Below are 23543 nucleotides of genomic sequence, written 5' to 3'. Positions count from 1 at the left end.
TGATCCGTATCTTGATATTAAACTTCTCTTAACCGTTAACAAACAGCTTACCTTGTCTCAGGAGGTAGGAAGCGGCTTTATCCTGTTTAGTCGATACTGTCCTCGAGGCCAATGTTATAGGATCAACATGGAGAACAAACTCGCTTTTCAAATAGCCAACTGACTAATTCACTGCCATTTACAAGCGGGCCGTCGACTTTACCATCGACGGGTTCAACAGACTGGACTTCCTTGTTTGAAACAGGTGAAACACCGAGGTCGAAGTCCACGCATTCGGAGAGGAAAACTCCAACAAAACCTGTGACAGAAAAGTCACAATACACTAGCCTGGTGCGTTAACTCTGTGTAAGTGGACAAAAGTCAGACTTTCAGTGTTAACGACGAGTATGTAATGTATCCTTCGGCGTCGTCTCGCTCAGAGCAGCAGAGATAAACAGGTTGGGCACAGGTGAACGGGTCACGTGTCCAGAGCGCCACGAGTGACGTCACGTTGTCTTTATCTGAGAGAGATTACATTTAGACTGAGAGTGAACAAGACAGTATCCTTTGTTTTTCGGTCGCCCGTATAATTTAAGACTTTCAATTTGAAAACATTTGCAAGTACTATTACTTATGTATTTAAATAATATAAAGGAGTTCAATGTTACAAAAGCAAATACAATATTAAAGAAGGTAGGGCCCTTATAATCACACACAAAGAATCCCAAGTATTAGAAATGTTATATGTACTCTTATTTATAAAGTTCACACAATACTGATAATGTTCAAGCAAAATATATAACTGCTAATGTATCTGAAATAATGGTGCAATTAAAAAAAAATACTACTAATGAAATGTAACACATCTCCCACAGCTATAATTGATGAAATAGATACGAAGATTATAGAAGGCATTAGCCATTTCCTCAGTTTAATGTGAATATGTGTAATGTTTAAAGTACTTATGTGTTAAGGCTAAACATCCTTTACACCAGCTGAGTACAAATGTTTTAAAGACTTGTAAAAAATGTCAGAAGTGCCCCGTTTTATTTTTCAATAACCGACATGCAACAATTTCAAATGTTTATTTTATTACAAATCCAAAACAAACAAAACAATAATTTCATACAATGATGAAAGTGGAGCTATCGGCTATCATTTTGCAAACACACTGCGAGCACAGTGGCTTGCAGAAATTCTTTCTACCAAATCAACTCCAAAGACATTTTTCACTGTCTGAACAAATCAAAAAAGATCAGTTGAAATTGGATTTATACATTTCTCTGTTGCGGCACACGCTATCACAGATTGACATTCAGTAAGTATTACATTATTTTCAGTTTAAAAAGATTCATGAAAAAATGTGACATTGGGAAACATCCTGAAGGGCTGTTTCGCCCAGTCTTCAGGCTTCATGTCCATTATGACTTTCTACCAGACTTGGCAACTTTTGACAATCTCTTTCATTTGTTTATTGAATCTATGGAGGATCCTTGAGCGCCAGTCCCCAGTAGAACAGGCCTGTTGCCGGCTTCTTGTGACACAAAAGTGGCCAGGTTTTTGGCACAGACATGAGTAAGAGGCTGTAAAGAGAAGAAAATAAATCAGGTATTAGATTATTACACACACAGAAATGCTGCAATATAATATGTTATTGTCAGAAGAAAATGAATGGCAATCGTTGATATAGCACTTTCTTTGCAAACACAATCTTTCCCTTTTACTCCAGGTTTTATATATTACATCAATAATCTTCTTTTATACTCAACAAACAAACCAGTTTTCATTGTTTTTAGATACGCTTTTTGGTATCAAAACGATACGTGTTTGTATGGTAAATAGTTTTTAAATCTCTTCAGGTTTGTATTGAGGTATTAACTCACTTTTCAAACTGTGAACAAGTTGTCCAGGAAAAAAAAGAATTCACTTTTCCTAACACATTTTGTGCTGTTTCCATCGCGTATGTGGTAGATAGTTACATCTTGCCTTTACTGCCATGCTGTATTATTGATTGGGCTATATTTCCAAACACACTGAGAAAAGTAATTTATTTTTTTGAAGTTCTCCCAAAGTAAGAAGCGCTTGTACGTCTCACATTGATTCGATTTGAAAGAATCCCCTGGTGTTATTGTAGCAGGTTATGTGTCTGCTGTGAAACGCAGTAAACTTCACAATAACAGAGATGTAGACTGGGCTGTTGACATAATGCTTAACCACATTACAGACACAATACTCCATCATTGTGTCTGTGTGTTTGCTTTTACACTGCATCCCTCCATGGCTCTAAAACCACACACATTATAAGAAGATGCAAGTATTATCTTTTCTTTAAAGACTATAAGACTTAAAAAAAACTCTTTTCAACTCGGAAAGCAAACATACTTACAATACATTTATTTGTTGATTATTCATGTCTGGCACTAAACGTCAATAAGTAAATCACATGCTAAGGCAGAGCTGAAATAAATGTTCTTGTGCAAACTTAGCAGGCCGCTGAACTGATACAATTCCTTCCATTCCACCAGAGCCATTCAGAACCAACCTTATCTGCCCTTTCACAGCATGACATGAGTTATCCTGTGTTGCAACAAGTCTGTGTGATGTCCTGTGAACAAGTCTTTAATGCACTGATACAATATTAATCTGAACAATTTCATCGAGCCTACCTCGTCTTTGCCCAGCAGTACTTTAGTGGAGAACGACGGGGTGCTGATGTCATTAGATCTGGAGTCAGGTGTGACAGATATCAATGTCCCCATTTTGCCGTACTGAGTAAGTACTACGAATATGTAATTACTGAACTCTGTACAGACGACCTGCGTTGAAATTCCATTTACTTCTTTCACCGTCTGTTTCGATTTGATGACCGGCTGAGCAGAAGACATTTTGGTGATCCTGGGGGATAAAAAGAAACAAGGAATGGTTATATGTAGGGCAGCTGCTCAGTATATTACCATTATTGATTATTCCACCTATTAGTTTCTATGTTCTGAATGTATCTGATCAATACATTTGGCTATAAATTAGTAAATCAATCAATCAATCAAGTTTTATTTATATAGCACATTTATAAACGATTTTTGGTCGAGCCAAAATGCTGTACATATAATAAAAATAGCCTACAGTAGAGACACTTTAAAGCAAATACAACAGCACAGATTGTTCAGAATATCAGTATGAGAAAACGACACCCTCTGTCCTTAGACCCTCACATCGTACGAGGAAAAACTTCCAGAGAAAACCCACAGTTTAAGGGGAACATGGGAGAAACCTCAGGGAGAGCAACAGAGGAGGGATCCCTCTCCCAGGACGGACAGACGTGCAATAGATGCCGTGTGTAAATCGAACAGATAATACATAAGTAAGTATAATAGTTACATAATGGCCACAATTCCCCAAAGCTGCAAAATCTTAAATTGTATTATTTTATTATATATGATGAGGAAAAGCTTGAAACTAAATGTATAATTTAATGTAATGTACAGCAAATGTTATTTTTGTGACGTGTTTGCATGTAAAAGGCGTTGCTTTAACTACTGATAGACAAATCATATTACTTCTAGATAATCAACAAATATATTTGTTTTCTCCAACTTTGGAAGTAATGACAAATACATACGGGATAATATGTTATTGGTTTAGGTGTGTTATATTACAACCTATAGTTACATCTACAAACATTGCAGAGTCGCAAAGGATACCTCTCAAGCCAGATATCCCTGTTTTAATGTAAAGAGAGAATACTCTTTGTTGCATACTTTAGATAGGTCTATTAATACATAACCAAATAAAACACATCACTTATTTGACAGATATGTAAACATAACTTTCCCAAAATGACATACTATTCTTACTATACGTTATCTTATCTGGGAATTTAAATTAGGACAAGACAGGACATTGTAAGCAGCTAAGTACAGAAATAAAACGACGGAAGTATTTCAGAATCGTGTCCCCAAAAAACCCACCTCCCATCACCTGCAGAGAAAACTACTTTTACTCTCCTGGGAGGAGTGAAAGGAAAGCTAGGTGATGCACAGGCTACTGTTAGCCAAACAGCTAATGTTATCTCCCGTTGTAGCCTTCACAGCTGCATAACAATGAAGATATTCTCAGCGTCTATGTTACACGAAGAGCCTCACCCTATTTCCTCGTCGGTGGACAAAGTAAAGCTTCTTGTGAAATGAATCCCTTCACTTTCAGCAACTTTTGTAGTGCTATGTGATTCACCAAAAACAAACGTGAGCCGTTTGGTTGGGTTGAACGTAAGCTATCCTGCTGTGATGACGTGCCTGACGTCACGTCTGACTTCCGGGTTAGTTTCTGCTCAATTTAAAACAAGTGAGAGGTTTTTATCTCCTTTTTTTCCTCTTTAAACATCAATAGATTGTATCAGTCTTTCATCATCAAAAGCAGAAGAAATACTTTTGATGTTATAAATCGTGCCATAGTTGGAGCTGATTATAATGTCAGTATTCTTCTTCTATAGTTGGTTGGTTAGGACTGGTGTATTAATCATGTTGATAGCAATAATAGTTTTAACTAAATATAACTTGTCTTGGATTTTATTAAAGTTTAAGTTATTTTGGAATCACTTTTCCTAGATGTATACAAAGGCTTTGTGCAGCATCACCATTTATATCACACAAAGGATATTAATTGAAAGCAAATCGGCTATCCCATTAAATACAACCTTGTTTAGAATATTAAAAAAGTTTGACATACTGTAATTGTTAGTTTGATACCTTTTCGCTTCTTAAAATCACAGAAAAAACTGTTACCATTAATATTAAGATGATGATTTATTTTGAAAGTCCTGCACAAAAATGGAATAAATTGAACCTGCAGCGGATTGGGTTAATGCTGTCTCAGAACAAAATCTATCATGAGGGTTTGTGTCGGAAAAAAGGACAGGAAAATGATCCCTGAAGTTATTTTTCACAATCGTTGTCTGTCCTTGGCATTGTCCTCGAAATAAATACTACTTTTTGGCAAACCACAAATATAGAAAAATACAGTAATACAAACTTTTAAAGTGTTCAAGGTTCAAGAAGTTTTCACAACGCCTAAATATGCTAATTGTGCACAGCTAATGTCCCAAAGAACACTATGATGCAGTGAGGATGATTCAAGTTCACTTTCAATAAAGTATTTATCAAGAGTACATTTTATAAAGTTTCAAATTAGGCTGATTCTCTGCCCTGGAACATTTCAATCAATATTAAGCAACAGAAACAACTCTTACAAAGCAAGAAACCACAGAGGCAAGATGTTTTTTAATTAACTGTCAATGGAGCTTTAATTATAGGAGCAGATAAAGTCTTGTTTTTCATTTCTTTTTTATTTTTGTTTAGTGTTTCTCAAACGTTCTCATACCAAGGACCAGTGGCTGTGACAGGGTATGGCTGGGGTAGGCTACAGCCATACCAAGAAATGGCTTAGCCCCACCTTAGCCCCACCATGAAAATTATGTTAAAGTAAGCAAATTAAATTAAATAATAAGCAAAATGCTAAATGTTGAGAAAAACGGCTTGCAAATATATACGGGTCGTGTCCACAACACACAAACTGATCCTGCTGTAATAACAAGTGCACGTACTGATGCAATATGGTTGAGGACCATTCAGGCTTATGCTAGAAGAGGGGTGCAAGGAATAGTCTAAAGGCCCGTCCACACAGCGGCTTTGGAAAAAAGCTTGCCGGCGGGCGTGTCTGAAGCTCGACCAACAACCAATCACATGAATCTCCCGCCCCTGACACACAAGCAGCGGTTTGATTGGCTAGAGCTTGTACTGGCATATGATTTGATTGGCTGACGCTTCCACCAAAAGCTTCAGAAGCTTCAAAAGTTGAACATTGCTCAACTTTTGCAGCCTGAAACGCCAGGAAAGCTCCGCTCTGCTTCCCACAATGCAGTTTGTCACCCCATTCAAAGTGAATGGGCAGAAGCGTTGGAAGACGCTTCCAATGCCGCTGTGTGGACGGGCCGTAAGTAGTGGGGGAGTTTTTATACACTAAAGGTGTGGAAATTCTCTGGCGTTATAATATCAGCGCGGCCGCGGTCAGATCAAAATGCCTCCGAATGCAATTTGAATAGAGTCAGACCTACAGCCATCAGAGCACGAAACGTGGGGTCTGCGTCATGCATTACTGATTGAGATCAGTTGGAACCGCCATTCAGTATCCCCATTGGATCTTCAACGTGTACTATCATACGTTACGTTCACAGTGATCCCTTTTTATTTACTACAACACAAATGTGCCGTTTTATTTCATACAGTTCCATTTTGATTGAGACAGGAAAATAATCTTAACCTCACGTGTGGCGTTTCACTGTCAAGGGGGCGATATAGCGTGTATGTAATTACATTGCAAATACTGACTTGAGCCCCACCACTGTATGGGTTAGCCCTACTGTGGGGGGAAACTTCTGTGTAGCAATGCAGTGGGAGTCACCGACTCAGGAAAGAGACACGGGAAGAGCAGGAGCTTTGATGTCAAACACTGATGGTTTATTTGGAGTTTCGGCCGGAGAATTCACATCACAAGTCACAGCAGCCACGATCTGACTGCACGGTAGAGTTGCCACGTCAATTCTGAAGAACTCTACCCCAGACCCATGTATTTAGCTAGTTCAGAGAGAATCATCAACATGCTGCATAACAAGATAGAATGATAACACCTCGATCAGCTGACGCCAACAGGCAGGAACAGGGAGACAGAACACTGAGAGCACAGCAGCCAAGGTTACGAGGTGCGTGTGCTCAGTCAGGACAGTTTGAACTGATAAACTGGGTCAAAGTTATGGGCCTTGGAAAATATTTCCCCAACACCTACCATAGCTTACCCAACAAAAATACTCTGGCGCTGCCACTGCCAAGGACCACTTAACCATTGAAAAAACACTCGCGGACCACCTAACTCCACAAATATCCAAAAAACACATCGTTTTTCTAGAAACAGATTACAAATCGCCTGAAAATTGTACAAACAGGTGGCAACATGTGTGACGAAGGTGTTGCGCTATATCATGCAATCGAAGAGTAAGTTTAATGAAATGTAAGCTTGCTCCATTGCGGAGATATTCTCGCGAGAGTGCGGAAAACTTAAATGTATTTATTTATTCAAATGTGACATTTTACCAATATACTCACGGACCACTAGGGGGCGCTCACGGGCCCCCAGTGGTCCGCGGACCACACTTTGAGAAGCACTGCTCTATGGCGTTGGAAACAATAGATGGATAGGTCAGGAGAAGCTTTTCCTGACAGCTTTTATCTGGTGATGCACACTTTTATGATTGACAAATGAAATGGAAGTATTACGTTTTCAGCATGTGTGTTGAAAACCAACTGAAACACTCTTTTTAAGCTCAGCAGTGGTGTTTACCTGATTTGAACTCCATTCCGATCCTATATGTAAGCAACGTAAGGACAGGTTTTTAAGGACTTTTGGCTACACATTAGCCAACTACAGCTGTCACATCTGCATGTACAGGCACAGGAAAGATGAGCTGTAGAGGAATTTTCACTGTTAGCAAAAGTGCTTGCTTGACATTTATTTCAGGTGGATGTGAGGCTCCACTGAAGTCTGCGAGTGCTGCATCAGGCTGTTCCAAAAGAAGCCATCCCTATGAACATGACACACTCACAATGTCAAATAGAGCCGCCTCAGCAGAATTGCTATGCACTCTGAGTATGCAGCAGTAGGTATGAAATTGGTTGGACTGCTCCCTATACTCTCCTGGCTGACCATCAGTGTCCTTGACCGATCATTTTGATCTAACAAAACTGTGATGCAAATATCAATAGAAAATATTTGAGCACTGCTTGTGTTATGTACTGTCACGTTGGTTAGTATGCATGTTTATGGGAAAAAGCAATGCTCAAAAAAGGGGTTAAAGGCCACAGCAAGAGGTAGTGAAAAAAACGATCAATATAAGCTGTGATTATAATATCCGAATCATGTTGACATGTATTAGGGAGAATGGTGGTCTTGTGTTGCTGCACCTGTTCATGTTTGCCTGTGTTAGCAAAGTTGTTGAGTGGTTAGTTTTGATAACTCATAAGTAATGTGATCATAACAAAATCATGTGTAACTTTACCGTATTTACTATGGCAGTAGACAAGTGCTAAATCATAATTAAAACAATTATAATTTCATTACATGTGTCTTGCAATTAATATGCATTACTATCAAACGAGAGATGTAATTCCGTTTTTTTAATTCTCCACAATACACAAACAGCACGTCCCCTTGACACCTTTAAACATTATAATTCAATAAATACAAGAACAGTCTAACAAAAGCTACATGACATGTTCATGAATGTTTTTTCCATATCAGTTTAAATCAAGTGTCCTTGTGGCACTTGTTATTTATTGACGTCTTGTCTGTGTATGGCATGTAAACACAGGCAGGCACGTGCACACAGACATCAAAGTGGGCTTGAGCCCCTGCCCTTTTTCTTCCTCCAGAGAAAGTGCCCTTTTCCCCCCCTTTTTTAATTTTTTTAATAAATTAATATATATCTACTGCTGTTTGCACCCAGTTTCCCTTTCAAAAATATATTGATTGAATACAAAATAAAAATATCAGGTCAGGAGATTAGACTGTGAAGTTCCGATGCTCTCTCTACCCTCCCTCCCTCCACGTCTCGCGCACAGCGGTGCGGACATCGGTAGTCACTTCAGACCGACAGGTAGCAGCACCTCCCACCTTACAGTCCCATGATATGCCGGCTTTTCTTGGCTTATTTTGAAGGTGAGTAGTGATGAACAAATGACTAAGCTGCCACAGTGCCTCGAGTTTACAGCTAATTAGCTAAAAGACAAAAACAAATAGAGTTAACTAAGTAGGCTACTAGCTAATGGATAACTTAGCTCAAGGTTTAGCTAAGGACATGTATCATGGGCATACAAGCTAATGTAGCCTACTGTACTTAAGGGGAGACACTAAAGGTGAATACAGTAAAATGTGTAGGCCTATCTAATAACTTCATCACAATCGCCACATTGATATGCAAATTAGGCGTTAACTAGTAGACTAGTAATACAGTACTATTTTATCTCTTATCTTGATTAAAATGTGCTCATTTGCACCTCACAACTTCCCCAGTTACTTACGTCAAGTCAGTATTTTCCCCTGAAATGTTGTGTTTAAATATGCAGATTAGCTTTAAATCTATAGATAACTTCATAATTTTGATTGTTGGCTGCTCATTTAATAACTATTAATTGTATTAGTTTGTTGTCTGCTCTTGTGTGTAGTGAGTATAGAAGACCATTGTCTCTGTGTTAACTACATTTACACAACTTCCTCAAACTCAACAGCAATAAAACTGAACTCCTCCTCATCGGCTCCAAATCCACCCTCAACAAAACCCCCAACCTGACAGTCACCATTGATGGCACCCCTGTTTCCCCCTCCACCCAGGCACGCAACCTTGGCGTTATATTTGACCCCACCCTCTCCCTCGAGCCCCACATCCGTCAAGTTGTAAAAACCTCATTTTTTCACCTCCGCAATATTGCCAAACTCCGTCCCTCCCTCACCCGCCCTGCAGCTGAGCGACTCATTCACGCCTTCATCTCCTCCCGCCTTGACTACTGCAACTCACTCCTCTACGGCATCAGCACTACATCCCTCAATAGACTCCAGCGTGTCCAGAACGCAGCCGCCAGACTCCTCACCCACACCAAATCATGGCATCACATCACCCCGGTCCTCAAAGAACTCCACTGGCTCCCCGTTTCACACCGCATCCACTACAAACTCCTGGTCCTCACTTTCAAAGCCCTCCACCATCTGGCCCCCCCCCTAACTCACTGACCTCCTCATCCTCTACCAACCACCCCGGTCCCTCAGATCCACCTCAGCCGGTTTGCTTTCCATCCCCAAGGCCAAACTCCGGAGCTTCGGGGATAGAGCCTTCTCTGTGGCAGCCCCGAAGCTCTGGAACTCCCTCCCCAAATACCTCCGTGAGTCTGAGTCCCTCACCCTGTTCCAGTCCCGCCTCAAAACTCACTTCTTCAACTCTGTATCCATAAGCCCACCCCCCTCTCAACCAACTTCCTTCTGACTGCTTTTCTGTTTTGCTTCTTTGTGGCTTTGTTTTAGTTTTAGTTTTGTTTGTCTACCCTCCCTCCCAAATGTAAAGCGTCTTTGGGTTCAAGAAAAGCGCTATAGAAATACAATTTATTATTATTATTATTACATTTAACTTTTTGTTTTACATTTTTTTTAAATAAATGATTGTGGGAAGTGCCCTTTTTCTCACTTGAGCTCCCGCCCCCCAAAATGTCTGTGCACGTCCCTGCAGACAGGGGTTGTGAAGCTGAGTCTAACATGATGTGTACATTCCCCCCCCCTTCATTTTCAACATAATTGATTTTGGTAAAGCACTGACACATTCACAAATGCCAGCTGCTATTAAAAAAATGCTAAAATAGCTCATATCAAGTTGATCCGGTGGATCATAAGTAGGTTTTATGAAAGAAAATGTGTAACGAGTTTCAATTTTATCATTCCACGTAACAATTATTTGTGAATGACTTGTTTTGCATAATGAATCACAATACACGCACACTAATGATTACAGTGGTTATTCAGGGCTCCAAGGGTCCTTGAGCTGTTTCCAGTAACAATGGGGAGTAGGTATTAATTATAATGTGATTCATATGAAAAAGTTCTGGAATAATTGTAAGCCCTTGTACTTTTGGGCTTGCTACCTAACTTATTCCCCACTCATCTGCCATGTTATAGAAGCGTAAAGCTACAGTATATTTACATTAGCTCATCATTCACACTCCACCATCATAATCGTTTTTTTTTCTGTAACTGCATTTTCTTGTGCAACCCAGAATTGTACAATGTCACTAAATTAAAATTGAACATGCATTGGAGGACCTACATAATTGTTGGATTAACAACAAGGAGGGCAGGAGTTTAATTTCCATAGTTGGCTATGTAAATAGATTTGTAATCATCAACATGTACTTTGGATGACAGTTTGACATATCAAATGTTAAAACCAGATGCCCCTTTAAACTGTCTTGAAGGACTGTGAGAGATGTTGTTTAATTAGCTTTCTTTGGGCAATTAAAAATGTTACAAACACCAGCTGGATCCCAAAAAGTGTTGGCGTCACCCAAAATAAATTAGACTGTCACACATTTCTATAAGACTTGATGGTGCTTAAGGGTCCTTAAACACATCCCATCTCTATCTGCATCGCATACATACCCTCAGTGTCAAAATATCCTTTTTCCTGGATGAGGCAGCTCCCATCACCAGCCCCACATTTCTTCTTCACATTCAAATTGGCTGCATTTGTCTTTTTCTCATCACGTAGCTTTGGTATGCACTGAATACATATCGTGAAGACTCATTCTCTCTCTTAACACAATTTGAATAATAACCACCTTAATATAATGTTGTCAGACAAAGTGGAATTGAAACATGATCCTCACACCTGCTTTGTAAAATCAGAGAGAGTCCCAGAGGTGGATAAGGGCAAAAAGGCAGATTCATGCCTCTCTAGATTCCTTGGTCACACATTGTCACACTCACTCACACATAGACAAACAATTATTACCCTTGTGGCCACTAGAGTGCTGTGCTGTATTACAGATAAAGCTTTACCGTGACATTTGAAAGTTGCACTCATGCCACATCAGATTAACCCCTGGGGTGAGTTTCCATTAAAGGCTTTTTAAAATGCAGGCACAGACAAACCAAAGGGGAAAACACAACCTGTTCAGAGCATTTCATAGAAAGCGTTGATTGACTGTGATTAACCCTTTCTGCCGGCAGACCAGCCATTCAATCGTTTTTGGTTTAGTGTTGTATGGTTTCTTCGAGTTTGGTTTATTTTGTCGGTTTCTGTTTGATAATTTAAAAAAGTCATTATGAATAACACAAATAAGCAGAAGATAATATGTAAGGGTGTGGAATTAATTGTCAACCACAATTACTTAATCAACAATGATTTATTCACCAAAAGAGAATCACTTTCCACAAAAAAAGAGAATCAACCCATCAGCCTTTTGCAATCACATGCTTCACCATTATCCCATCTACTTTCCATTTATTTTCAACCATTCAACAATAGAGGACATTAAGAACAAGCACATGTTGGGAAATGCAAGACAATTCCTTCTCCAGAATCACCTACCATAACCCTTTTATTCCAGTATTTTGCACCATTAACAAGGTTAACAATTTGTTATGTTTCACATGTCAAAGGCAGCATGCTTCTATAGATTGTCTCCTGGCATGCATGCACTGTGACTGACAGAAAGCTGTGACTAAACTTTGAAAAGGAAAACAGAAATCACAGAGGCAGCAAAGACACTCTCCCTGTCTGATGACATCAAGAACGTCTTTCAGAGAGTAAAATGTTTTTGTTTAGGGACTCCATGCTTCTTAAATTTCAACGTAGACATGAGAACATAGGAGATACATAATCAAGAGAAAAATATTTCTAACAGATGCATAACCACATTTATCATGGCTGATTTTGAGACAGTGTTTAGGATTTAGCGTAATCTAGAACTGTTGTTACAGTTTGTAACCAAATGAATATTCTTACACTCAACAACAAGCAGCCGAGTGCAACACAGTGTTATCATCGTGGTCACTTTCAGGACTTAATCCTTACTGAGCATCACACTACTAAAGGAGTAACATAATTCAGGCAGCAGCTGACTTCACTGTAATTGTACACAAACTTTACAGTGGCATTCATTCAAAAAAATGCAAAAGGCCCCATCTAGAACCAGCGTTTCAATTTCAGTTCTGAGCTACTAAAGAAACATGAAGGTGGAGCTGATCAAGATATTCAAATTCAATGTCTTTTTTTTTTTTAGTACAAAGCATAGTTGATGGCATGAAATGAAGTCCTAGGCTCTTCCAACAGTATACATTATATTTGTATGACATGATATGATATGAATGACTCATTCCAAGATATGGAAAATATGATTCTGAGTATAAGGTGAGCGGTGACAGTTCTATTTCTGCTAATGGATCCTCTTATATACAGTACTACACTCTGGCCCTTTTAGTGCAGTCGCATTGTCGATGTCCATCTGTAGCATGTTAGAAAGGACTCTTTCATTCTCTTTCGATAAATATCTTGTACATTATTTGTTATAGCAGTGGATTATGAACTTGAGAATGCACAACCCAATAGCCAGCTAGTAAAAGCTTCCCCCTGAAGTTGATGGTGAGACAGCCATTAATACCTTCTTTGGAAGAAATAAACAAAGCATGCTGAGGTAATCTTTTAATCCAACAAGGCTACCATCAAACAAAATAACTTCCAAATCAAAGTTTCTCTACCAAACAAAGCAATATCAGTTCACAAGTGTGCTAGAAGTTATGCTTGTACATTTGCATACACTGTATGAACATACATCTTACTGGACCCATCATTTGCTAAATGAATAGCTTTTAGTGTAATAATTAGTAATGCAGATGTGGAATTTGAAGAGTTAGCCAATAATTGTCCTGTGTTATCCACAATAAATAAGAAAATGGATCACAATGGGGGTAGAAAATGATTTAATGTTTCAAAAAATGATTTTATAGTTACTGAATCAAATAAGTGTTAATATTATACAATATAAAGATCTCCATTTGAGTTCAGTTAACATATGAGTGCAATTATTAGTGTCTACATTATTGAAATATCCATACTGAAAGGAGGTGGTGGGAAGTCTGTGCACTATTAATATTGAAAGTGAAACCTTGTCCTTCGTTGCAATGTGTTATATATAGTACCAACCCTTCAGCACTTGTGTATTCCTCAGTGTTCATCCCAGCAGTGGACGTACATCACTGTCCTTGTTTGTAGATTACACTTAGAAACACCCATGTTAGTCTCCTCTGCCAAAACCTGCTTATATTTAAACATTTTAAATGGAAATACATATATTCTCACCTTTAAGCAAGAATATTTGAGTAATTAGCCGCGGATAATTATTGTTTTAAAACAAATTGCTTTCATCTCAGGGGTACTCAAGATATTAATTGCTTCACATTTTCCTTGTTCTCACACATTAAGCGGCAGCATTTGGTCCTTAATGTTACGGTGTGCAGGAAGCAGGACCCAAATGCAGATTTAAGGGACAAAATAATTCCTTTATTTCAAGGCTACACAATATTCAGAGACAGAACAGAACACTCACCGCAGTTTACTCACAACACAAGACGAACCGACACTGAACACAGGAAGAGACTAAATACAGGAAGGGGTAATCACAAGACGAGACACAGCCGGGCAGGGGAGGAGAAACACAAGGGCCACAGGTGAAAACAATCAGACAACTAGACACACCAGGGAAACTAACGACGGGAGGAAAAACACAGGAAGAAGGACCAGACAATATACAAGGATGAAAATACCCATAACCAGACATACAAAACTACAACACAGACAGATCCTAACAGTACCCCCCCTCCCTCACGGAACGGATCCTAGACGTCCCAAAACAAAACCACAAAAAGTTCAAAACCACAAGCAGGGTGGGTGGAGGGGGTCCGGAGGAGGGACGTATCGCTAGGCCACCAGGGTGGGTGGAGGGGGACCGGAGGAGGGACACAAAACTAGGGCCAACAGGGTTGGTGGAGGGGGTCTGGAGGACGGGCTTGGGCTGACAGCCCAGGGGCAAGGCAGAGCTTGAAAAGGGGGTTATGGAGGGGCGAAGGCAGTGTTTAGAGTCGGAGAGGTCCTGATCATTTATTCCGGTAAATTACTCTGACCTACTAATTGACCTTTCCGAAGTTATTGAGTCTATGTAAGGTTGCTGCTTGGCTCAGATCCACCAACGTCAGCAAGATCTCACCTCTTCCTAACCCCCCGAAAAACCAAGGTTCAATTAACTGCTGTTTCAATTCAGACAACTCTTTTTTAATCTGTTTAAGCAATCCCGAAGGATTTTGATATCAGTAAATGGAGTGTGCTCCTACCTAAGTGTGTGTGGCAGGGTGCAATCTTACCTTTGACGCAGGAGAGGAGGGCACAGGTGTCTTTTAAATTATCCCAATCCAACAGGTGGGATTCAGTTTATTTGAAGAAAAATAGGTCCAAACTAATACAGGGTTTTTTCCTTCTCTCTTTATAACATTATAATCATACTAAAAAAAAAACCGTGCTGTGATCATGTTCAAATGAAACTTTAATTCACAGTCTTACATTTATTACCAAAATGTTTTAATTTCAACTGCCCAATTCAGTTGTGACATTTTAAAAATTCTCCCGATAGAATTTAGAGGTATTTCCTCGTAAAAAGACCGGTGACCATAAAAAGCGCATTCAACTTTCCATTCACCAATCAATTCACATCAGTTTCATACCTTTTTTCCGACACAGACGGCGGGTATAACATTCAAAAACCCATACCTGTCCGCAATTTCGGAGGGAGATTTTCCTCACAGATGGCGGTATTTATAATATTCACAAACACATTTCTCATCAAATCATTCCACTCAGCCAACAACCAAGAAATTCGAGAGATATTTACCCCGTCTGGCAGAACCTTACCAAGAGCTAGTTACCCAGCTCTGAAGCACACAGCCTACCGGGAGAGAGTCTACCAGGGGTTTCCCCCCCTCTCTCTTTTCTCTCTAAAAAAAAAAACCAGTCTCTTTATGCTAAAAAAACTGGATCGAAAACCCAAAAAACAAACTCCTCCTCTACACCCAATTTGTGAAGAACTGCGCATGCCCTGTAATGTACAAGGCTGAACATGTCTCGACATGTTCCAGAGCTTTATGACATAAGACCCACCTTCTCATGTTAGTGTGAAAAGGACATGAACTATTTTTGACCTCTGTGTTTCTCCTTAAGCCTGGAGCCCCCCTCCCTGTGTACTGCTGTCACAGGAGAGAAAGAAAACGCAACCTAAACAAACCACTTTGTTTTGTTTATACTGTAACTATAGAAAAACCTAAAATATGAATCATTTTCATTGTGGGTTATACAAGAATATAATTGATTATAACTAACTTTCGTTTTTAAGTATTAAACATACTATGAAAACTCACAACACCCTCTTTTCAAAACGCAAAGTTATCAAAATAGCAACAGAAAAAATTGTAAGCACATTCAAAAACCGTCAAGAAGCATTCTCATTATGGGTTTATACAAGAATATGATTGATCATATATGATTTATTAATTAACTTTCGTTTTTAAGTATTCACTTCATACCATGATCTCAATTAACTTTCGTTTTAAGTATTCACTTCATATGAAGATCTCAACAGCAGTGGCAGGAAGAGTCAGGGGGCCGGGCCCGAGGGCGAGGACCGCGGCACTCAGGGGGCAGGGCTCGAGGGCGAAGACCGCGGCTCTCAGGGGGCCGGGCTCGAGGGCGAAGACCGCGGCTCTCAGGGGGCCGGGCTCGAGGGCGAAGACCGCGGCTCTCAGGGGGCCGGGCAGAACCCGGTGTCGGCCGGACAGGAACCGGCGCTGGTGGGACAGGCCTTGGCAGGATCCCCCACGGAGTTGGCAGGACCCCCGCCAGGAGGGCAGTCGGCGGGACCCCCAACGGGACAGGACACAGGATTGGCAGGACCCCCGGCAGGAGAGCAGTCGGCAGAACCTCCAACAGGACAGGACACAGGGTTGACAGGAACCCCGGCAGAAGGGCAGTCGGCGGGACCCCCAACGGGACAGTACACAGGGTTGGCAGGATCCCCGGCAGGAGAGTAGTTTGCGGGACCTCCAACGGGACTGGACATGGAGCCGGAAGGACCCCCAGCGGAACCTCCATCGGCATAGGACATGGGATTGGCAGGACCCCCGGCAGGAGAGTAGACGGCGGGACCCTCAACGGGACAGGACATGGGATTGGCAGGACCCCCGGCAGGAGAGTAGACGGCGGGACCTCCAACGAGACAGACATGGAGTTGGCAGGACCCCCAGCGGAACCTCCAACGGACCAGGACATTGGGTAGGGACTTGAGACGTGACTCAAGTAGGGAGAGGAGACTCGAGAGGGGAACTAGAGAGGGGACTCCAGAGGGGACTAGAGGGGAGACTAGAGGAGGAACTAGAGAAGGGAACTCGAGAGAGGACTTGAGAGGGGACTCGAGGAGGGACTAGAGGAGGGACTAGAGAAGGGAACTCGAGGAGGGACTAGAGGAGGGACTAAAGGAGGGAACTCGAGAGGGGACTGGAGAGGGGACTGAGAGGGGACTCCAGAGGGGACTAGAGGAGAGACTAGAGGAGGGGACTCGAGAGGGGACTTGAGAGGGGACTCGAGGAGGGACTAGAGGAGGGGCTAGAGGAGGGGCTCGAGAAGGGACTCGAGGGGGAACTGGAGAGGGGACTGTGGCAGCTGGGGCCGGGAGAGGGGACTGTGGCAGCTGGGGCCGGGACTGGGGCCGGGACTGGGGCCGGGACCATGGCTGCTCGGGCCAGAACTGGGGCTGAAACCATGGCTGCTGGGGACTGTACTAGGTCTGGAACCATGGCCGGAAATATGGCTGTATGATCCAGTTCTGAAGCCAGAATCATGGCTGTAAGGTCCGGTTCTGAAGCCGGAAACATGGCTGTAAGGTCCGGTTCTGAAGCCGGAAACATGGCTGTAAGATCCCGTTCTGAAGCCGGAAACATGGCTGTATGGGCCGGCTCTGGAGCCGGAACCATGGCTGCTAGGACCGGTACCTGAGTACGAGCTGGCTTCCTGACCTTGCGTCTTTTAGAAGTCTTTTGGAGGCTCCGTGGACCTCCAAACGCCAGGCGGGATCCCAAGAAAGGGTCAGAGAATGGAGACTGGCACTCAGGGCTGCGTGAGAAAACTCTGAGAAACTCAGGCAATGAGCCTCTCAACCATGGCATGTTGTCCACCTCCACTTGTGCCTTTTTGAGGACAGCCTCTTTGTCCCTTTTAGCCAAGGTTCTACTCCATTCAGCATAATGACACTGAAGAGTGTACTCTAGGGATAACAAGTCCAAATAAATATTAAAATCCGCTGGGTCCATTGTTGGTCGGTTCGTAATGTTACGGTGTGCAGGAAGCAGGACCCAAATGCAGATTTAAGTGACAAAATAATTCCTTTATTTCAAGGCTACAATATTCAGAGACAGAACAGAACACTCACCGCAGTTTACTCACAACACAAGACGAACCGACACTGAACACAGGAAGAGACAAGACTAAATACAGGAAGGGGTAATCACAAGACGAGACACAGCCGGGCAGGGGAGGAGAAACACAAGGGCCACAGGTGAAAACAATCAGACAACTAGACACACCAGGGAAACTAACGACGGGAGGAAAAACACAGGAAGAAGGACCAGACAATATACAAGGATGAAAATACCCATAACCAGACATACAAAACTACAACACAGACAGATCCTAACACTTAATCTTGTTGATTAATCATGAATCATTACTAATGACCTTCATTATGTCTTGACTTAGTTTATCTTTGTCTATACATGTTCGCAGACAGAGAGCCAGACTTGTCCAATTATGAAAATATAATAGTTAATACAAGATGGAATTAATGTCATCGGAGTCGCCACATATTGATGGGTTTCACCACCACCGTCTTAATAGTTGAGCGTATTTAGTTGATGAGTTCATTAATGGTATCTAATCAGTTTCAACTGCCTCTTGACACGTGCATGTAAATGAAACATAAGTTGCATGCCCTTTAGTGTTGTTTACATTTTTTCACAATGTATCACCTGATTAATTCAAATAACTTTGTTCATTTGTGCCACTGATTATCTGCCCGGACTGTGATGCAGCACCTCATTAGATCACGACAGCCAGAAGGCATTCATATCAGTCTGGCTGAGAAATTACATATTCCAAACTAATATTGATATTCAACAGCATGATGTGCGGAATTATTATCCATAATTGAATTATTAAAAGTACACGGAAACATAATTGAAACTTCAGCAGACATCTACAATGGAAATGTCCAAGGAGTGAAGGCAATTTTAAGGTATAAGATAGTAAATTAAATGTATTTTTTACAGATGGTAAGAGGGAGTTATTTTTTCCTTATGCCTCAGGTACTAGACTCGAATGAAATCCATTTGTTTTCCACAATGTTGCTGAGTATTCCCCCCACATCTCCAAAGATGTGTGGAGCTTAAACACTAACTATGTTATAAGGTTATTTCACTCAAAAGGTATTGAATCAATTAATATTGTCTTCATATTTATTTGCGTTTAGTTGATGTCTGTGCTGATTCAAGATTTCAAAGGTAATTTTCTGATTAAATCATTTTGTTGTTTTAGTGTACCCATGGAATCCTCTGTATTAACTGAAGGGACAACATTTCCCAGGATGCAACATCTCTTAGGGAAATGGAGATAAAGTCAAAGGTCGGTGTTCAGTCAAGTAAAAACACCTGGGGGGTATACTACGAAGCAGGATTTTCGTTTAGCCGGCTAAATTCAGGGGAAACTCCGGCTTTCCGGTCCTACGAAGCTGGTTCTCTTTTTAGCAGGCTAGATCTCCATGGTAACTTATGCTTAGCGGCTAACCTGGTCGGGACCATGTTAGGTTGCAGGCTAAGAGCTCAACTCAGTGAAAGCACTGCCTGCTGACCAATCAGAGCTCAGTATTAGTGTTAATTTCGTTGACTAAATCTATGACGAAATATGTTCGTCAACGACCTTTTTTTCCATGACGAAAACGAGACGATGACGAGACGGCACCGACGGCAGTAAACAATAACTGTAACGAAATCATCATGCAATATCGTTGACGAAAAGTGACGAGACGAAAATGTAGTTCACTAAATAAAAACTATGCCAAAATCTCTCTTTACTTTCGTTGACGAAAAATGAGGAAACGAAATATTATCAAAGATAACGTTACATCTCTGATAGTCAGTTTTTCTCCCAGCAGTTCCATTTCCGGTGCTGCGGCAGGGCAGCAGCTGTGTGTGTCTGCGGTGCGCGCGGCGGTAGATTTGAATTACACCGGGCAGCGGCACAACATGAACTGTCAGGAAGACTCGGGTCTAACTCATGGTCTAACTAACCTTATTTAACAGAAAATGAAATGGCAACAGGGCTTGGGAGCAGTGGTCGCACTCGCTTTAACCGAATACCCCCCCGTCAGCGCGAGTGATTGATAAATTGTGCACTCGACGGATAATAATGGATTATGACGGAAATGTTACGATCCGTCAAAATGACTGACAACGAAAAAGTCTAAAGCCACCACTGCTTGGGAGAAAGAAACAACGTGATATTTGGGCCCATTTTCGCTACAATGAGGCGGAGAAAAAAAGCGAATGCATTGTTTTATCAGAAGGGAAGCAATGTGGCCATAACACAGCTGGTAAAAACACCACAAAACTGAGCAGATACTCTCTGCAAAGCTTCTTAATCATTCAACCTGTGTTTTTCATCAAATAAGGACAAGATATAATCTTATTTATTTATATATACTAAAATTACAAATTATTGGTTTTGGCTAGACTAGTTTGACTGAAATGTTCTATATAATCTGATGACTAAAAAATACTCAACAGTTTTTATTGACAAAAAGTAGACTAAAATAATTAGTTTTCTTTGACTAAAATATGACTAAAATGCTCAGACTTTTAGTCGACTAAATCTTGACTAAAATGTTTACTGTTTTAGTCGACTAAAATAAGACTAAAATGCTCAGACTTTTAGTCGACTAAAACTTGACTAAATAAAAACAGGATGAAGGTGACTAAATATGTCTAAAACTAAAAAGGAAATTTAACACAGGACTAAGACTAAAACTAAATTAAAAAATAGCTGACGAAATTAACACTACTCAGTATGCGGAGTTTAAAGCGATCAAGTGATATTGCAGGACAAAGGAAATACAGAAAAGCTGCCGTTACAGGAAAGACGGCCGGCAAAAATCACCGACTGTGTGAACGTGAACATTAATAGAATATCACCTCCATCTTCAGAGCAATCTGACTATTATAACATTAGCGTTAAGAAAGCTTACTTAAATATCTGCCACAACATAAGTAACCGGATCAGAGTAACATTAAGTAGGCCTACAGTCCGCGGCATATCACTTCATAATGTCCATCCATCCATCCATCTTCTCCCGCTTATCCGTGGTCGGGTCGCGGGGGTAGCAGTTCCAGCAGAGAGCCCAAAACTTTCTTTTCCCTGGCGACATCAACCAGCTCTGACTGGGGGATCCCAAGGCGCTCCCAGGCCAGCGAAGAGATATAATCCCTCCATCTGGTCCTAGGTCTACCCCTTGGTCTCTTCCCAGCTGGACGTGCCTGGAACACCTCCCTAGGGAGGCGCCCAGGTGGCATCCTAACTAGGTGCCCGAACCACCTCAACTGGCTCCTTTCGACACGAAGGAGGAGCGGCTCAACTCCGAGTCCCTCCCTGATGACCGAACTTCTCACCTTATCCCTAAGGGAGACACCAGCCACCCTGCGGAGAAAACCCATCTCGGCCGCTTGTATCCGCGATCTCGTTCTTTCGGTCATGACCCATCCTTCATGTCCATAGGTGAGGGTAGGAACGAAAATGGCCCGGTAGACAGAGAGCTTTGCCTTCTGGCTCAGCTCCCTTTTCGTCACAACGGTGCGGTAAAGCGACTGCAGTACCGCTCCCGCTGCTCCGATTCATAATGTATCATATATTTTTTCTTATCTGAGTCAGCTGAGCCGTATCTGGCCGTGCAACAATCACAGTGTCACATACTGTATGCAGAAGTATTATTTTAAGCAACACATTAAGTTGACGAAACACTCGAGACAAATGTAATTAAAGTCAGATCGTGTCTTAGATGGGGCAGTGATATCATAAACATTACATTACATTGCATTTAGCTGACGCTTTTATCCAAAGCGACTTACAATAAGTACATTCGACCAGGAAGACACAACCTTGAAGAAAACAGAATCATATAAGTAGGCCTACATCAGGTTTCATAGAGCCAAACATTTCAAGTGCTACTCAACTGGCTTTAGATAAGCCAGTCCTTTTATTAGTATAAAAGTGCTTCGTTAATAGTTCTATCGCTCGAAGTGGAGTCGAAAGAGATGAGTTTTCAGTTTGCGCCGGAAGATGTGCAAGCTATAAACCTGTTAATGTACGCATTCAAACACTTTTTCTTTTGCCAACTGTATTCACCTTGCAGGTGCAGCTATGTGGCTTTGATCCTGGATAAAGAGTTTAAGTCATGGATGTTTAAAGTTTAACTTCTTCATATGTCTAATATTATAGTTCACTTTTCATTCAGGAAGTATGACGCTGCGCTGTCAGTACGCTTCTCCATGTTTGTGATTGGTCGAATGCTCCAAATACCACCCCTTTCATGTGAACGCGCACCTAACTAGATAGGACACGGCTGGCTTAAGAGATCCACTTGATAACCAGCGTCGTAGTACAGTTTAGCGAGAGCGCGTATGTTTTGGATTAGGCCAACCGGCTAACTCAAACATATCCAGGTTAGGTTGAACCAGCTTCGTAGTATAGGCCCCTGGTCTTTCCATTTCTTTATTAGGATTGGAGTAAGTCTAAGGTATGGAAAGCTGTTTAAAACATAGGCTAATTGAACGTGTTGAAAATTGTGGATTTTAGCCTTATTTGTTGTGCTTCTACTTTGACATAATAACATGCTTTAATGTGCAAGACGTGCTTTATTTGTCTCATACTGCCTTTGCTTTGAATCCAGAGCCCAGTGTGCTCCGATTGGTTAGCTGGCCGGCTCTGTTGTGATTAGTCACCTGTTTAGAAATGTCCCACCCCATATTACATACAATATGTCATAATATCAATAGTGCTATTTGTTATTTTAAATCGCCAGCCATCCAGCCCTCCTAGATAGTGTAGGAGCAAGACACCCAGAAAGAAAGATACCATCTGTGGTCAATTGCTTTAGCATTGCAGACTAAAATATAAAAGTTATTTAAAATTGTCTTATATTTATTCAGCTTTCATTATCATTGTTTAGTTCTACAGCAAACAAAGACATTTGATTATTTTGTTGATTTGGCTGTGACTGTTATAAGGTCCTAATTAGTTTGAGTTTTCCAAGCACAGGCACAATCATCCAAAGGCTAATTTACTTGTAATTGTTTTTGTAAAAAACTATTTGAGAATCTGGACAATTAGAGCCATGTGCTTTGATTTGTGCGCTGAAACACCAGGCAAATCCAAAGCTGCTCCCTCTATGGCAGTACGAAGCTGAGTACATATTTAATGACTTGGTAGCTGAGACATTTTCAACTCTCTGAAGAGCTTGGAAATGAGAAACCTTACAATGTGAAGCGGTGTGAAACTCTCTACCTCCTCCTCTGACACAAGAGGGATAACTTCCTGAGATGAATTTACTGAATACCCTGCAAACAAACAAAGACACAAAGATAAGCTGAATTACGCAGGTTAATTAGGCACACAATGCAAGATACTGTAGCTTGCAAGATCTCTCAAATTCAGGCGAGGAAGGGGTGGTATTTTATGTTGGATCCAAACATACATAACATTCATATTTTAGAAGGCGGTAAAGTTCTCACCCAAGCATTACAGTTGAGAGCCAACTCACATCTGATTACTTAATTTG

The 23543-nt window shown here is 41.2% G+C and overlaps 1 protein-coding gene across 1 annotated transcript; it reads right to left on the bottom strand.

The window, feature by feature from the left end:
- Positions 1-1050: 1050 nt before the first annotated feature.
- On the bottom strand, positions 1051-4287 carry psmg3 (proteasome (prosome, macropain) assembly chaperone 3). Its single transcript, XM_034220084.1, is given in 4 exon segments — positions 1051-1454; positions 1457-1562; positions 2646-2874; positions 4122-4287. Coding segments are annotated over 3 exon segments (369 nt in total). The 5' UTR covers positions 2865-2874; positions 4122-4287; the 3' UTR covers positions 1051-1410.
- Positions 4288-23543: the final 19256 nt, after the last annotated feature.

The sequence above is a fragment of the Gymnodraco acuticeps genome, unplaced genomic scaffold (genome assembly GCF_902827175.1).
Source record: "Gymnodraco acuticeps unplaced genomic scaffold, fGymAcu1.1, whole genome shotgun sequence".
Lineage (NCBI taxonomy): Eukaryota > Metazoa > Chordata > Actinopteri > Perciformes > Bathydraconidae > Gymnodraco > Gymnodraco acuticeps.
The sequence above is the reverse complement of the archived record's forward strand: the minus strand, read 5'-3'. Positions and strand labels throughout refer to the sequence as shown.